Source organism: Nansenia antarctica, assembly GCF_963989245.1.
Source record: "Nansenia antarctica genome assembly, chromosome: 1".
NCBI classification, from domain to species: domain Eukaryota; kingdom Metazoa; phylum Chordata; class Actinopteri; order Argentiniformes; family Microstomatidae; genus Nansenia; species Nansenia antarctica.
The window spans coordinates 36,295,103-36,310,428 of NC_137674.1; the positions used below are offsets into that span (position 1 = coordinate 36,295,103).

The 15,326-nt window shown below is 48.2% G+C and overlaps 1 protein-coding gene across 1 annotated transcript in view; it reads left to right on the top strand.

Moving 5' to 3' along the window:
• syne2b (spectrin repeat containing, nuclear envelope 2b) overlaps positions 1–15,326 on the top strand; it is a gene marked incomplete at its 5' end in the record, with an annotated part of 186,906 nt that overhangs the window by 70,814 nt on the left and 100,766 nt on the right. The window contains 13 exon segments of the mRNA XM_080522419.1: positions 269–442; positions 756–1,928; positions 4,332–4,505; positions 4,788–4,943; positions 5,445–5,653; positions 5,953–6,538; positions 6,761–7,657; positions 8,013–8,612; positions 8,726–9,060; positions 9,444–9,588; positions 10,779–10,979; positions 11,485–11,747; positions 12,034–12,193. Coding sequence (XP_080378545.1) covers positions 269–442; positions 756–1,928; positions 4,332–4,505; positions 4,788–4,943; positions 5,445–5,653; positions 5,953–6,538; positions 6,761–7,657; positions 8,013–8,612; positions 8,726–9,060; positions 9,444–9,588; positions 10,779–10,979; positions 11,485–11,747; positions 12,034–12,193 — 5,073 coding nt within the window.

Consider the following 15,326-nt stretch of genomic DNA (forward strand, 5'->3'; position numbering starts at 1 on the left):
TGTTACGTCATATTACACAAGTGTAAGAGTATAAAATATAGGCATAATTCAAGATAAAAGTGACAATAGTACAGGACATAAGTGACAAATAAGGCAGGATACAATTAGCAGTATAACTAGTAATAAAATAGATACATATTTAAAGTAGTAGGACCTATTGTGTTGAGTGAATCAATAGAAATGCAGAGAGGGAACTCAATATTCCTGTTTATAACGCTGCCAGTAAATCCACTTATTTATAATCACACCACTGTGTTTGCCTCATCAGGCTGCGTTGGAGGAGGGTGCACTGCTGCGACAGGCCCTGCAGGTGGCACTGTCCCACACACAGTTCCTGGAGGACTGTCTGAAGCCAGACCAGGCAGACGGGCTGCAGAGAGATGGCACAGAAGCCCTCAGGGAAGCAGACACACACACCAAGGCTCTCACCCAGACCATGAAGGTGAGGACAAACAAACAACAAATGCTGGTTATTAAACAAATAACCACTCTTTTGATGCTTCTTTGTGTTATTTTTTGGAGTGTGATACACTTGTGTATTTTTGTAGTTTTATTGGATAGAGAGAGTGGAGAAAGACCGAAAAGTAAGGAGGAGAGGGCATGTCAGCAGGGCATGGGGCAGAGTCCACCCAATGCTGACATGGGCGGTTGTGTGCACTGTAGGCCATGGTGCTAGACCTAAATGCTATGTAATTAAATCTTTTGATAGGAATAATGCAGTAACCAATATTTGTATGTCTCTCATTTTCTCTCAGGTTCTGTCAGAGAAGAGTAAACAGAAAGTCCAGGTGTCTGACCCCCGCTCTGCACCCCCCCGTGCTGAGACAGAGGACAAACCGTCTCCAAAGACATCGAAGACCCCCCCATCCCCGTCCCCCCAAACCACCGTCAGCCCAGCCAAGAGCCAGCAGCAGACTCCTCCTGTCCAGGAAAAGGCCCCAAGTCAGAAAGCCAAAGCCCCCAAGTCCCCACACTCCCCTACCAAGGAGAAATCCATATCAGTCAAACAAGACACTACAGCAGAAACCAAAGAGAAATCCATATCAGTCAAACAAGAGGCTACAACAGCTACCGCTACCAAGGTACACACCCCCCCTCAGAGTCCAGGATCTGCCGTGACCCCAGCAGCACCATCCACAGGGGTGACTAAACCTGCTGCCAAAGTGGCAGTTGTCACGCTCGACACGACCTCTCAGAAGATCCAAGGGCCCGAAACTAAGAGTCGAAAGGACCGTGGTGACCCTCAGACTCACGTCAAAAGAGTAGACACTACCACCGAGTCGACGTCGGTCGTCAGTTCCAAGACCGCCGATCAGAGTCCTCAAGACACACAACCCACTCTCGATGACAAACAGCAAACTCCTGTTCCAGAGAAGAAGAAAATAGCCACGATCATCCTGGACACGTCTTCCGTCTTCGTCCAGACTCCGGGGGGGACGTCCCCTCTCACGAGCCCCGAGACGGCACGCATCGTCTCCTCTGGAGCTGTTGGACAGTTTGACACCACGCTCACTGACCCCAAGTCTCCTCCTCCTCCTGGCTCTGAATGTACAAAAGAGTCAAAGCCTCCAAGTCCATCGAGCCAGACACCCAGCCCTAAGCAGAGGCCCGCAGGGAAAGGCCTGAGTAAAGCACCCAAGCAGACCCAAGCTCCTGTGACCCAGCCCACTGAAACCCAACACAGCAAAGAAGAGATTCAACAGCGGTACCTTGTACTGGACCTGCCCCAGGGCCCTGTGACCCATAAAGAGCCCGCTGATAAGAATACAGAGGCTGTTGTTGGTTCTGATCAACCCGGTCGAACAAAGACAGCGGTCACTGAGCCAGAGAAACTAGTGAAACAGAGGACAGAGAACGACCAGCGTGAGGCGCCAGAGAGCCTAACCAGCCTGACCGAACCAGCTGTGAAGCTGGAGGACGTCCAGGATGTAAACAAACATCTGGCAGACCCAGCAGCAGAGACTAAGAGGGGATTAGCCGTCGCTAATGAAAAACAGCTAAAGAGGGACGAGGCCAAGCCTCAAGCCTCACAGCTAGCAAAGGCTGCGGCCCCCCAGCCAGGAGAGAGAGACGCTCCCCCAGCCCCCCAGGCTGACACACAGACACCTCCTCCAGCTCCGGTCCCCAAGGAGAGGAGGAGGAGGAGGAGCAGCAACAACAGACCGGCTGAGGAGCAGACACCTGTCGCTGCCATGGCAACGGCCACGGATGGCGCCAAAGTTGACTCGCCACAGGTACAGGTACAGAGAGACCAGCGAGAGACCAGCGCTCAGGTAGAGAATCAGAACCAGAATCAGAATCGCTTTTATTAGTTCCAAAGTACGTAAGTAAAAATCTTTGGCTTAGGTTCTTCAACATTGGCATTGTAGCAAGATACAACATCACTATAATAGAATAAAGTAAAATAAATAAAGTAAGTAATAATAAAGTGATGGTAGTCGTACTACAGCGGGACCAGTCGTACTGCAGTTCAGTACAGTACTGTGAAATCGCAGTTATTACGACTCAGTACTGATAGATTTCTATACAACCAATGCAGCTATGATACAACTTTAAATCCCAAGTAAACAACTCTGAAAAGGGACCTTTCCCCCTCTCTTTGTGGTGATGCAGAAGAGACTGTGGTTCCTCTGTGCTGGTTCTCTCCCCTGCCACTGTAATGTTATCTGGATCAGCCAGTCAGATACAGCAGGCTTGTTCTCTAGTCTAGTGGGTTATCTCAGAGGGGCTCTGTAACAGGTTCACAAGGACAGGACGTACTGAGAGCTTCTGTACCTCCAGACTGATGAAGGGAGGCTCTACAGAGACAAAGAGAGAGGGCAGAGAGAGAGAGAGAATGAGCTGAGCAGAGAGAGAGGGTGAGAGAAAGGCGAATACCCTGAGGAGAGAGAGAGAACACAGTGAGAGACGTTGCTTAAGGGGAGTAATACTATAGCCTCCATTGAACTCTGTATTGGCTTAGCTGTAGGTGGGCATGAAAGACACATTAGTCCTTTGGTACATAGTGTTGCTCTGGGATTCAGAGGAGGATAACTTTAGGCATGGCAAGTTTATTTGTAAATAGAAATAAAAATGGCAGGAATAGATACATATATAATGGAATAGATACATATATAGGTATAAACATTTAACCACATAATAAGAATCCAACATGATTCCCGGCCCCTGCCTGAAGAATGTGATCCGCCTCTTACCTGCTGTAGTTCTGTCAGTCATAGGTGATGTTAGATACTGATCCAGCCCACTCTTACCTGCTGTAGTTCTGTCAGTCATAGGTGATGTTAGATACTGATACAGCCCACTCTTACCTCGGGACCACACTGCGGACGTCAACCCCAGTAGCGTGTGTGCGTTTCATTTCGGCGGCCATGTTAACGCGTTAGAGCAGCCACACAGCGCACGTGAGACGCACGCCTCAAGCGTGTCTCATGCTGGCTGCCACGCCATGCCATCTAGAGATTCAGACTCTTGCCTATTTTTTCCGCATGCCTTCCGCGTGAAAATGATCTGTTGATAGTCATATTGACATCATACCAGCAACATACACTACAGTTTCAATGTCTACATCTGTCAAACATTGTTTTTAAATCAACTCTTCCGCTGTCTGTTCTTAATAAGTGAAAAAGAAGTCTAGACATTGCAGTTTAAAAAAATATAAATACAAATAAATTAGAACTAGGTAAACAAGTTCTATGACAATTCGAGACATGTCTAAACCAGTCTCTCTCTCTCTACTCAACACTTTCACAATCTGTTTCAAATTAAAAGCCTTACAGGTACTATTATACTACAGTAGGTGTTGCTGAGGTGATTGAGTACTCTTACTCTGAAAGAAAGAGGGTAAACAACAAAAACGACGTGACCTCTTTCTGCTCATAACTGTCTCACTTCTCAAACTGCTCATTAAGGACGGATGACAGCAGAGACTGAACACAGAACCGTTTATAAAGAACTGAAATGAAACATTATATTATTGACCGTTATTGGCCATTATCAAAGGCAAACTTGATGTACAGAGACAGGGCTGGCAGTAGCAGCTCCGCAGTTAGAGCCGCAGCAGACACGCTGTAAGTATGGGAGCGTTCGTGAGCGTGAGAACCGCAGCAGTTCCACCAGTTCGCCCTTCTGAGGTAAACATTGTTCCAGGCTTTACAATAGTGTGTAGCTCATTTCTTGGGGAGTTGCTTTGGGGAACACCCTTTCTCACCACCCCTTTGCATATTATTTACCTTCACAGCCTTGGTGTAAGCTTTGGTTAGCCTACTTTAGCCTAATTTAGCCTACTATAGCCTACTTTTCACAATTGACATGTCTTTGGGGGGGCTTCACAGCAGCAACAGGTATGCAGCCAAGCAGAGAAGCCAGCTGCCCGTGTTGAAGCGGTCCCTGGGGTGGTGAAGACAGAGAACCAGACCCCAGCTGAACCAGAGGGACCCACCATGCAGGACCTCTTCATCCAGGTCCAACTGCTCTCAAAGATCGGACCCTACAACCTTCTCATTGAGGTACAGTCAAACCCTACAGGGTTGTTGGGTTATCTTGTGGCAATTTTGAATATGAATTGTACTTTGAGATGTATTTGACGTTTACATTAGCTTGCTATTTTAATTATTACTGTAGCTTATTTCACCTCGAAGAGGCCTTGTGAGAATTACAGTTTTTGTAGTTTTTCCAAAAAAGTGAATTTTGTAGTGCGTTTCGGCCATCGATATCTCTTAATTTATCAAAGGACACCTCACCTTTAAAACTGTCTACATACATGGTCACTTGGTTGTGTTTAATCACAGAATAAACCTTGGGAGGACACCACCATGGTTCTGGACACGTCTCTCAGTGACCTGGAGGCCCGTCTGAGGAGGCTGGTGGTCAGAGTTCTGGTCTGCAGGAACCGTTCTGCTGACCTGAACCCTGTAGCCATGGCCCAGCAGGTGGAGGAGGCAGAGGTGAGGCCCCAGACCAGACGTTAACACTAGAACAGCTGTGTCTATTGTACCTACGATAAGAGCCGCCTCGGGGGTCAAATGACCATAGCCTTTACAATGGGAAGCTGCTATTTATACACAACGACCACTAGTTGGCCGGCTTGTAAATTAGCCTGCCTCCTACACAGAAAAACTGTGAAATGGCTTTATGCTAGCTTATCCTGATGTGCTTTTGAAAATAATAGTAAGGATACTGGGTGGTAGAACGCACATATCTAGGAAAAGTCATGAAAGGAGGGTCCTGAAATTTAATTGAGTGGAAAGATATAACAATTGTTTTACTCACAGGGTCACCGTGACCCCACCACGGCTGTTCTAGTGCTAAGGAGCAAACCAGAGAACACAACAACACTCACTCAATCCAGAACACAACCTCTCTCTCTTCTCTGGAAAAACGAGACACACTTGAAGAGTGAGTATTGTACTGACTTTCTGTGTGTGTGTGTGTTCTGTACTTTCCAGGAGTGCAGACAGGCTGCCGAGGCCCAGGTGTCTGCGTTCTCCCAGCCCAGCGAGAAGGAGGGCCCATGGAGCGCTGCAGTGTTGGACGCCTCAGCCGCTGTCGACTGTAAAGAGGCCCAGCTACAGCTGGTCACCGAGTGTGCCAGACAGACACAGACGGCCAAGGCCATGCTGGAGAGACTAGCCGCCGAGCTGGAGTCTCTGAGAACGTGAGTGTGATGGGTGTTCGATGAACTTTGACCCCCTAGACTATTTTTTGTTACTGTCGCTGTCTCTTTGTTTTTTTTGTTTTTTTTCCTTTTCTGTCTGTCTGTAAAATCTGTAAAGCGTCCTTGGGTTTGTGAAAGGCGCTATATAAAACCAAGTTATTATTATTATTATTATTATTAACTGAAATTGTTTGATTTTGCTTTTTTACTTTTACCAATTTGATATATTCTTGAGAATATTTATTTCAATGGACCCAGAAATAACGTAGTTTGTTTTTCCCCTGATGTGTGTTCCCCAGATCTCCAGTGGAGAGCAGCTCAGCGGAGGCAGAGAAGCTGCGCTCCTTCATACGGACCATGGAGGAGGACCGGACCGTCCTGGGAGACGTGCTTCTGACCCACACCAAGCTGGTCCCCCACCTGACCGAGGCCCAGCGGGCCGCCGCGCAGACCCAACAGAGGAGCCTGCAGGACGAGTGGAGAGGGCTGGAGAGAGCCGGGGAGAAGACCGCACATCGGGTCAATGCCCAATTTCAGGAAACCTCCAACCTCCTGTCAGAAATATCCGCCCTTCAGGAGCAGATGAACACCATCGGGAAGACTCTAGGTCCAGCCAAGTCCTCTGGGAGAGTCCCGTGGGAGAGCAAGAGGGCCCAGAAGTTCATGGTGGCGAGCGCCGACCTTGCTGCGGCCAAGCAGAGATACCACCAACTGCAGAAGGGATCCGAGGCCCTGGCCAACAGCTCCCAGTGGGCCAAGGAGAAGAAGCAGATTGAGGCGGGGCTCCAGCAGGTGAAGAAGCAGCTGGACTGCATGGAGGAGCAGGTGTCTTCTTCTCAGAACAACCCCAGCAGCAGCAACCCCATCATGGAGAAGATCCTGAAGGTATCTCACTTTAATCTGTATCCTGTGTCCTTGTACTTCACCTCCTGTTGGGTTTTCTGGTTTTGTTTTCTGTTGTTTGTTTCTGTTTAGTTTTAACTGTCTTTGACACCTTGTCACCTACACTGTTTTTAATTCATCCTCACTGTATTTTACTGTGCACTGTGCCCTGTGAGATGTCCTTTGAAAGGCGCCAAACAAATAAAATGTATTATTATTATTAAGGTGATGACGGACGCCCTGGCCTGGGCCAAGCAGGCGGAGGGCGACGTGGAGCACAGGAGGAAGAAGGTCGCTCTCCTGCCCGAGGAAGTCCACCGGCAGATCAAAGACCTGAAGAAGCTCCAGTCGGAGATGATGGCCAAGCAGGGCCAGCTGGAGGCCTTGGTGGAGGAGGTGACGGAGCTGATCCCGGAGCTGGACCAGACCGAGGAGGTCCCCCTGGTACAATCCTCTCTGGAGACCCTGGAGAGACTGTCCAAGTCCACCACGGAGAAGCTCTCCAGGGCCGTGAGGGAGATCGAGTCGGGCCTGCAGACCAGGGAGAAGATGTCGGAGCAGATAGGGGACCTGGACTCCTGGGTGGTGGCTCACCTCCACAGAGAGGCCTCCTCCAGGAGAGGGGAGGGGCTGAACGCGGCCAACCTGGGCCGCTGGCTCAGGCAGATCCAGGAGACGCTGGAAGACGCGGAGAGACAAGCCGCCGTGTCCGAGGCCCTCCTGATGAGGAGTCGGGACATCGCCTCCGAGCTCAGTATCGCAGAGACGTGCCTCCTGAATGACAAACTCACCAACCTCCAGGAGGACATCAGAAGCATCGTCAGCTACGAGAAAGCCAACAACCAGGAGGTGGACGAACTTTTCCAGACGCAAGAGTCGTCGAAGCAGGCGGTGGCGATGATGGAGACCAGCCTGAGGCAGATGCTTGTGGACCTGAACAGACAGAGGTTCCCGGTCACCAGGGAGTCCCTCTCCGCTGTGGAGCCTTTCCGACACATGATCGTGGAGCACAAGTGCCAGGTGGACCAGCTGCAGCCCTCCTGCGTCCCCGAGGAGAAGAGGAGGGAGCTGCTGTGCGTCATCTCCGAGCTCCACGGCAAGATGAACTCCCTCGACCTGAAGGTGAGACTAATCAGCTAATCATTCCAAGAGTAAAAACACAACACGGTGCAGAAGCTTTCAGTCACGCTGCCGCATGCTCCTGGATCAAACTCCCTGAAGAAATCAAACAGGCCCAAACCGTTAAAATGTTTTGCAGCAGTTATGATTAAACACAAACACTTCTATCAATGTCTTTTTTCCATTAACTATTGTCTTATTAAATGTTTTAACTATTTACTTCTTAAATTTGCTTTTATTCATTGTCATTTTTATTTTCTTACTATGCTCCTCTTGCTGTATTTTTATAATATAAGTAAAGCACGTTGAATTGCCCCTGTTGTATGAAATGTGCTACACAAATAAACTTGCCTTGCAGGCCCAGAAACACGAGAGGTACCTGAGCTTCAGAAGGTGTTTGGAGGCCCTCAGGGAGAACATGGAGGTGCAGGTGCTCCAGGTCAAAGAGGAGAAGAGAGGCAAAGAGGAGAGGTACAAGACCTGCCAGGCGCTCCTCCCCCAGTTCTATCTGACGAACGGGATGTGCGAGGAAGCCGTGGACGAGCTCAAGAACATCTCCCCGGACCTCTACCCCTCCCAGCTGACCGTGGAGCGCCAGAAGATCAAGCAGGTTCTGGCGAGCCTCAACAACTGGGAGATGAGTGTCCACAACAACATCCTCATCATGGAGTGGGCCCTGCTGAAGGGGGTGCACTACCCCTCAGAGCAGAGAGCCGTTCAGGCCTTCCTCAGGGACACCCAGCAGGTGCTGCAACAGCCCTGTCAGCTGGACCCCAGAGAGCAAGCCCTGGACAAGGAGTACCAGAGGACTGTGAACCTGAGGAAGACCGTAGAGTCCAGAATGCGGGTGTTGGAGGTTCTGGAACAAAACAAAGGAAACGGGCAGAAGGGAAGACGCAAGTACGCAGACCTGACCGACTTGAAGATTGTGATCCTGAAAGAATGTGACTTACGAACGGCAAGTTTTTGCTTTTTTTATCGTGTGGTTGAAACCAACTTTACTCTTTTTCCAAGGGTCCAAGTTTCAATGATTGAGGTCTAAAATGTTTCATATGTTTGTGATCTGTGCAGGAGGGCATTACCCAGGTGCGGGAGTCTCTAAGGAGCTACAACTGTGCCGTCAAAGGTGCGGTGCGGTTCCTCCAGGAGGCGGAGGCCTCTCTCCTGCCCGCTCTAGGCCCTGTCAGGGCGTGTTCGGAGAGGCTGAGGGACAGCCAGGAGGCCCTGATGTCTCTAGAGGAGCAGCTGGTGTCCCATTTCAATCAGCTCCAGACCTGCACCCCCCAGCACGCCTACCTCTCCCCCCAGGAGGTGGAGCGTCTCCAGGGGAAGGTTCTGAGCCAGCTCCTGGTGCGGTTGTCCGTCCTGCAGGCCCAGGCCAAGCTCAGACTGGAGGACCTCCACAGGTAGGGTACCACAGGTGGGATAGTGGTGGTCTAGTGGATAGTGAGTTGGACTGGTGATAGGAAGGTTGTGAGTTCAAATCCCAACTGAAACACCACCACTAGTGAACCCTTGAGTAAGGCACTTAGCCCTCAGTTACTCCAGGGGGAATGTCCCTGTAATTTGTAATTGTAAATGGCTTTGGATTAAAACCGTCTGCTAAATGGCACAGTGTTGGTCACCATACATTAATAGCTCTGGTCATTCACTTATAACCTAAGCCGAAGCGCTTGAATTGGAGATTTAACCTAAAATACTGTATATTCAGTCAGTGAATGCAACAGCCCCATGTTCAATCGTTGTTGTTATATATGGTTGATGTCTTGTCTTATCTTGTGTTCTCAAGGTGTGCCGAACATCTCAGAAGATACAGGAAGTCCCAGGAGGAGATGAGCCAGCGTGTGAACAGCACGCAGACCGGTCTTTCACAGTGCATCTCGCACAAAGTGACCTCCCTCACAGACTGCACCGACCAGCAAGCTAAGCTAATGGTACGTTACCGACTACGTCCCTCAACATCACTTAAAACAGTCCCTGAAAGACGGAATTATTAGATTAGATTCAACTTTATTGTCATCGCAGAGTACAAGTACTATACAACGAAATGCAGTTTAGCATCCAACCAGAAGTGCAAAGAGTGATATAAGAGCATGATATAAATAGAACAAGAGGTAGTGATAGGTAACTATGTAATACACTGTATGTGCAGAGGTAGTATTGTAAACATCAGTATAGTTTAGAGGTATATAGAGTTATGGGCTATATACAGTTATGGGCTGTATACAGTTATGGGCTATATACAGTTATGAGCAGGGGTGCACATAACTTTTTGGGGCCAGTGCTCAGAGGAGCACCTAGGGATGCTGCTTGGTGCTCCCCGAGCTCGCGAGTCACGACCCGTCCCACAGGATGGATAAAAAATGGATACATGGATAACTTATATTAGCAAAACGACATTTATTCCTAAATAAAGATGACCGAACAAATGATTGTGTGCAAAACAAAAGAAACAAATGCAAAATCAAATGACTGCTCTTTAAGCATGAAAGTCTGTCAGACTCCTTTAAACACAATGAAATCAACTGACATCTCTTTAAGCACTAACTGAATGTCTGTTTTTTAAACACAATGAAATCAACTGACATAATTTTCACGTGGCTGCGTGATCGTGCGATACGCGGAATGAAAGTACGAGTTACGATACTTTCCGAATGTTTTCATGAGGAGAGTCGCCGTGGTCGTCGTCGGTCGACTGTTGTGATGGATTACTCGTCGGGCCTTCGGCTGAGGGGACGGCAAATAGTTACTTAGTGGGGCTTGCAGTGATGCAGCAGTCAGCAGTCAGCAGTTGGATTTTGAGGAAGTAAATTCCTCTGCCAGCGGTTCCAGCTGTTGGTGCGCAAGAGCGCGTTCATGCGGCTGATCTGCCGCGCAGCATGCATTTTGGCGACGCATGCGCACTGGCGCACCAGTTATGTGCACCCCTGGTTATGAGCTATATACAGTTATGAGCTATGTACAGAGAGGTAGTTTATGTACAGTATCTAATGTGCGGAGTATAAAAGAAGCTATATCAGGAGACATGTGCGATGTGCAATATACAGTAGTACAAAGGTAGTAATGTAAACATCAGTAGTGCAAAGGTTCTGTCACTTATCTTCCTCCCTTTGCCTCCGTCCAGGCCTTGTCTGAGGAGGTGGACTCTCTGGCGGGGAGGCTGGAGGAGCTGAGGGAGTGGTGTCCAGAGAAGGCCTGCCATGGCGGCAGGGAGGGGGCTGTGAGCGCCCTCTGGAGGCAGGTGACCAGACTGCAGCGCTGCACGCGCGACCTGAGGACCCGCTCGGAACAGAGGGCGGCGGAATGGAGTGACATCACAAAGAGCGTGAGTTCACACGGAGGACGTTGACCATGTCAACATCTCTTATCTTTAACACTAGAACAGCCATGGGTGGGGTCATTTGACCCTGAGTAAAAATACTTGTATATCTTTGCACTCGATCAAATGTCAGGACCCTCCTTTCATTACTTTTCCTAGATATGTGCGTTCTACCACCCAGTGTCCAAGCTAAAAACCTTCATGTTTTGCAGCAGTTATGATTAAACACACACTTCTAGCAATGTCTTTTTATCCATTAACTGTTGTCTTATTGAATGTTTTATCTATTTATATTTATCTTATATTCGCTTTTATTCATTGTCATTTTTATTTTCTTACTATGCTCCTCTTGCTCTGTATGTATGTAAATCACTTTGAATTGCCCTGTTGTATCATACAAGGCTAAACAAAACACGGTGCAGCAGCTTTCAGTCACACTGCTGCATGCTCCTGGAACAAACTCCCTGAAGAAATCAAACAGGCCCAAACCCTTAAAATATTTGCCTCCCAGGTGGAGAAGGCGGCCATCGTGCTGGAGCAGGTAGAGGTGGAGCTTCCTGACTCCTCCAGGGACAAGGAGACACCGGGGGAGGAGCTACACGAGCTGCTGCTGTACTGGGACCAGTACCAGGATCGGCTGGACTGCGAGCACCGGGCCCTGTCCGCTCTGGAGCTGCGCATTGCCCGGCTGCTGGGCGTCCCCGCCCACCTGGAACAGGCCCCGCCCACACCACTCTGCCAGCAGCTCCTGGCCATGCAGGGCAGGTACACCAGGTGAGAGGTCAAACCCTAGACCATGCAGGGCAGCTACACAAGGTGAGATGTCAACCAGAGGTCATTCAGGGCAGGTACACAAGGTGAGAGGTCAACCAGAGGTCATGCAGGGCAGGTACACAAGGTGAGAGGTCAAACCAGAGGATGTATTAAGTGTTCTTTGTAGTATATTGAACCTTGGCTGTTGACAGGAGTGGAACAAGCCTTCTGGGTCTCTTCCCTCCTTGCACTGTTTTTTTCAAATCATGTGCTAAAGAAATAAACAAAACTCTGTTTCTGTCCCTAGTCTGAGAGAGAAGAGCATGCAGGGCCGCGGGGCGGTGCGTGTGGAGGTGGAGGAGCGGGAGCGCATCAGGGAGGAGCTGTGTGGCGTGAAGGCGTGGTTGGAGGAGGCCGACGCCCTGCTGCCCGAGCTGGACCTGTGTTCTAGTACAGAGGAGCTGCAGGTGGGTGACCCTCAGACTAAAACCTCCTTCATTTCTGCTGGAACTCCACCTCAGCGTTAGTTACCACCACTTTCACAACTGAGAGTATTGGTTGTTTCTGTTTTATGAGGGAAGGTTCAGAATCAGAATCAGAATTGCTTTTATTACATCAATGTACGGATACAAGGAGTACAATTCTTGGGTACAGGTTCATTTACTAAATGAATTGTTTCATATGCAAACATGAAGCTAAGAATCTAGGTGTGATTATAGATTCTGACTTAAGCTTTGAGCTTCAGATCAAATCTATCAATAGAAATGCTTTTTATCATCTACGGAATATTGCAAAAGTTAGACATTTTCTCCAGCAAGCTGATGCAGAAGTGTTAATGCATGCTTTTGTTATTACCCGTTTGGGCTATTGTAACGGTCTCCTTTCTGGTCTTCTCTCAGAAAGCTATTGGCCAGCTGCAATTAGTCCAAAATGCAGCAAACCCAAAACAAGCAGAAGAGCTCATATAACTCATTTAGAGACTATTTTAGAGTCTCTACACTGGCTTCCTCTTAAGTTCAGAATAGATTTCAAGATCCTTCTGCTTGTTCATAAAGCTCTCACTGGCACAGCACCAGAATATGTGAAATACCTTTTGCTAGCTTATCAGCCCAATAGAGCTCTCATTCTTCTGACACTGGCTTTCTCTGTGTACCACATGTACAAAAGAAGAGATTTGGTGAGGCTACATTGACATTCTCATTTTATGCACCCAAATTGTGGAATGCACTGCCAGTTTACATTAAGGGATGCAACCTCAGCACATATGTTCAAGTCAAGACTAAAAACCCATCTTTTTAATATTGCCTTTAAATGACTAAATAATTAAATGATGATTCTATAATGATTGCTTTGAGCTGCAACGTTTGCAGGAAAAGTGTTAGAGTAAATTATTCAATAATGGCAGCCTGTTTCGTTTCAAGATGTATAAGAAAAGATATTTAATATTCTTCTGCAGAAGGAGGAAATTTACAAGCACGTCAGATAGGTCTTGACAGTGAAAGTTCCTCAAAAAGTCCAGCTCATTCATTTCATCTGAGTATTTATACAAACAGGTACCTTCAGGTAAGGGGTCCGCCCTCAGGTGAGGTTTAGACCAATCATGAGCAATGGGTGTGGACCTGTACATTTGATGAAGGTGATTATGATGAAGGCTAGGGGGGAAGCGGCCCCCACTTTCTCTCATGGAGACAAAGGGTGGAAGCGGAGCACAATGGCCACAACTGGTTCAGTCTGGTCTTAGAGCACTGGGTCTGGGGCAACACAAAGGTCATAAACTGCTCTCGATGGTAGGGCAATCAGGTCTTTGTAATCATGTAAATGTATCTATTGTCTTAGCCCATGTCAAGCTTCAAGTAGAGAAACTGGTTCTGTTGTGTGTGACAACAGGAAATCATCTTCTACAGTCTGCTGCAGACATTCAACCCAAGATGATGTTTTTGATTCTTAAATGTAGCTTATTACATATAATAATTTTCTCTCACAAAAGTGCTATACAAATAAAGGTTCTTATTATTATTACAACCTCCTTCATTTCTGCTGGAACTCCACCTCAGCGTTTAGTTACGACCGCTCTCACCACAGAGAGTATTAGTTTAGTTTCTGTTTTTTGAGGTAAGGTTCAATGTTTTGAGTGGGGCAGTCTCACTCATATTTTTCATTTTATTGGACAGATACAGTGAAAACAGACAGGAAAGTGAGGAGAAGAAGGGAGAGAGAGAGGGCATGTCAGCAGGGCATAGGCCGGAATCGAACCCAGGCCAACACAGACATATGTGTGCACTGTAGACCGCGGTGCTAGACCACTAGACCACCCCAGGCCACAGGTTCAATGTTTTTGTGTGAAGTTACTGTCAAAGTCTGTCAAACTGTGAAATTATGACATTTCTACGTGATAAGTGTGTAGCTGAGCTTGAACGCCCCCCCGTCGTTCTGCCTAGTGGTGCGTGGGTAATGGCACACTGATGAGAAAGGCTTGTCCCATCTCCCCGACCCCAACACAACAATGACCTGTTTGTTCTCTGTCTGAGAAACTATCAAGAAACCACTGCAATCCTCCTCACACACTGCTTCTACACAATAATAATACATTTATTTTTTTGCGATCGAAGATTTTCCTTCTTCCAAAACAAGTGGGGGGGGGTGTTTGGTGGCGCAACACAGTGTTAAAGTGTCGACCATGTAACCGCAGGGTTTCCGGTTCGATTCCGGCCGTGGACATATCCTGCATGTCATCCCTTCTCTCTCTCTCTCACCCATCCTTCCTGTCAAAAATCTCTACTGTCTCCCACTGTCGCAATGAAAAGAAAAATATCAGTGGGACTGCCCCACTCAGAAAAAGATAACAACAAAATCCCAAGGCAAGTCTTGTACTCTACAGTTATGTGTCTCTCCTCAGTATTATTAATATCGTTTTGTGTCGTGTGAGGTTTCAACTGCTGAAACACGGACAGTAATGATGGTTGGTGAATGAGGTTGTTAGCGGTGAAAGAGAGAGGCATCGTCAGAGTCTAACCGACCGTTAGACGGTTTGGCCCTCAGCCCTGTGGTCCGTTTGGAACCCTTCCCCAGGGTTCTGCTACTCAATGCAAGAGAGGCCCGGTGTCGCTGTTTTGTCCAACGAGCTGTCGTGTCCAACATTTCCCAGCTCCTCTTTTCTCTGTGTTCCCCCTCTTCTCTCTCTTCCTCGGTCTATGAGGCTGAAAGGGCTCTGATGAACCCCCCCCCCACCCCCCACCAACCGCCCTCCACCCACCCTATGTCCCCCTCTTTTTGTTCCATGTTGTAAGTGGATCCTCAAGGTGCATCTGTCGCAGTCTCAGACCAGCACTGATGTCATCTCCCCGACACACACACACACACACACACACACACACTAACAGACACACACACACACACACACACACACACACACACACACACACTAACAGACACTCTAGCAGTACACACTAACAGACACACACACTCACACACACACACACACACACACACACTAACAGACACACACACATGTACACACTAACAGACACTCACACATACACTAACACACAGACAGATGCTCCTCCCTCTTTTGCATAGCACTGGTCACTGGTTCAAAGACAG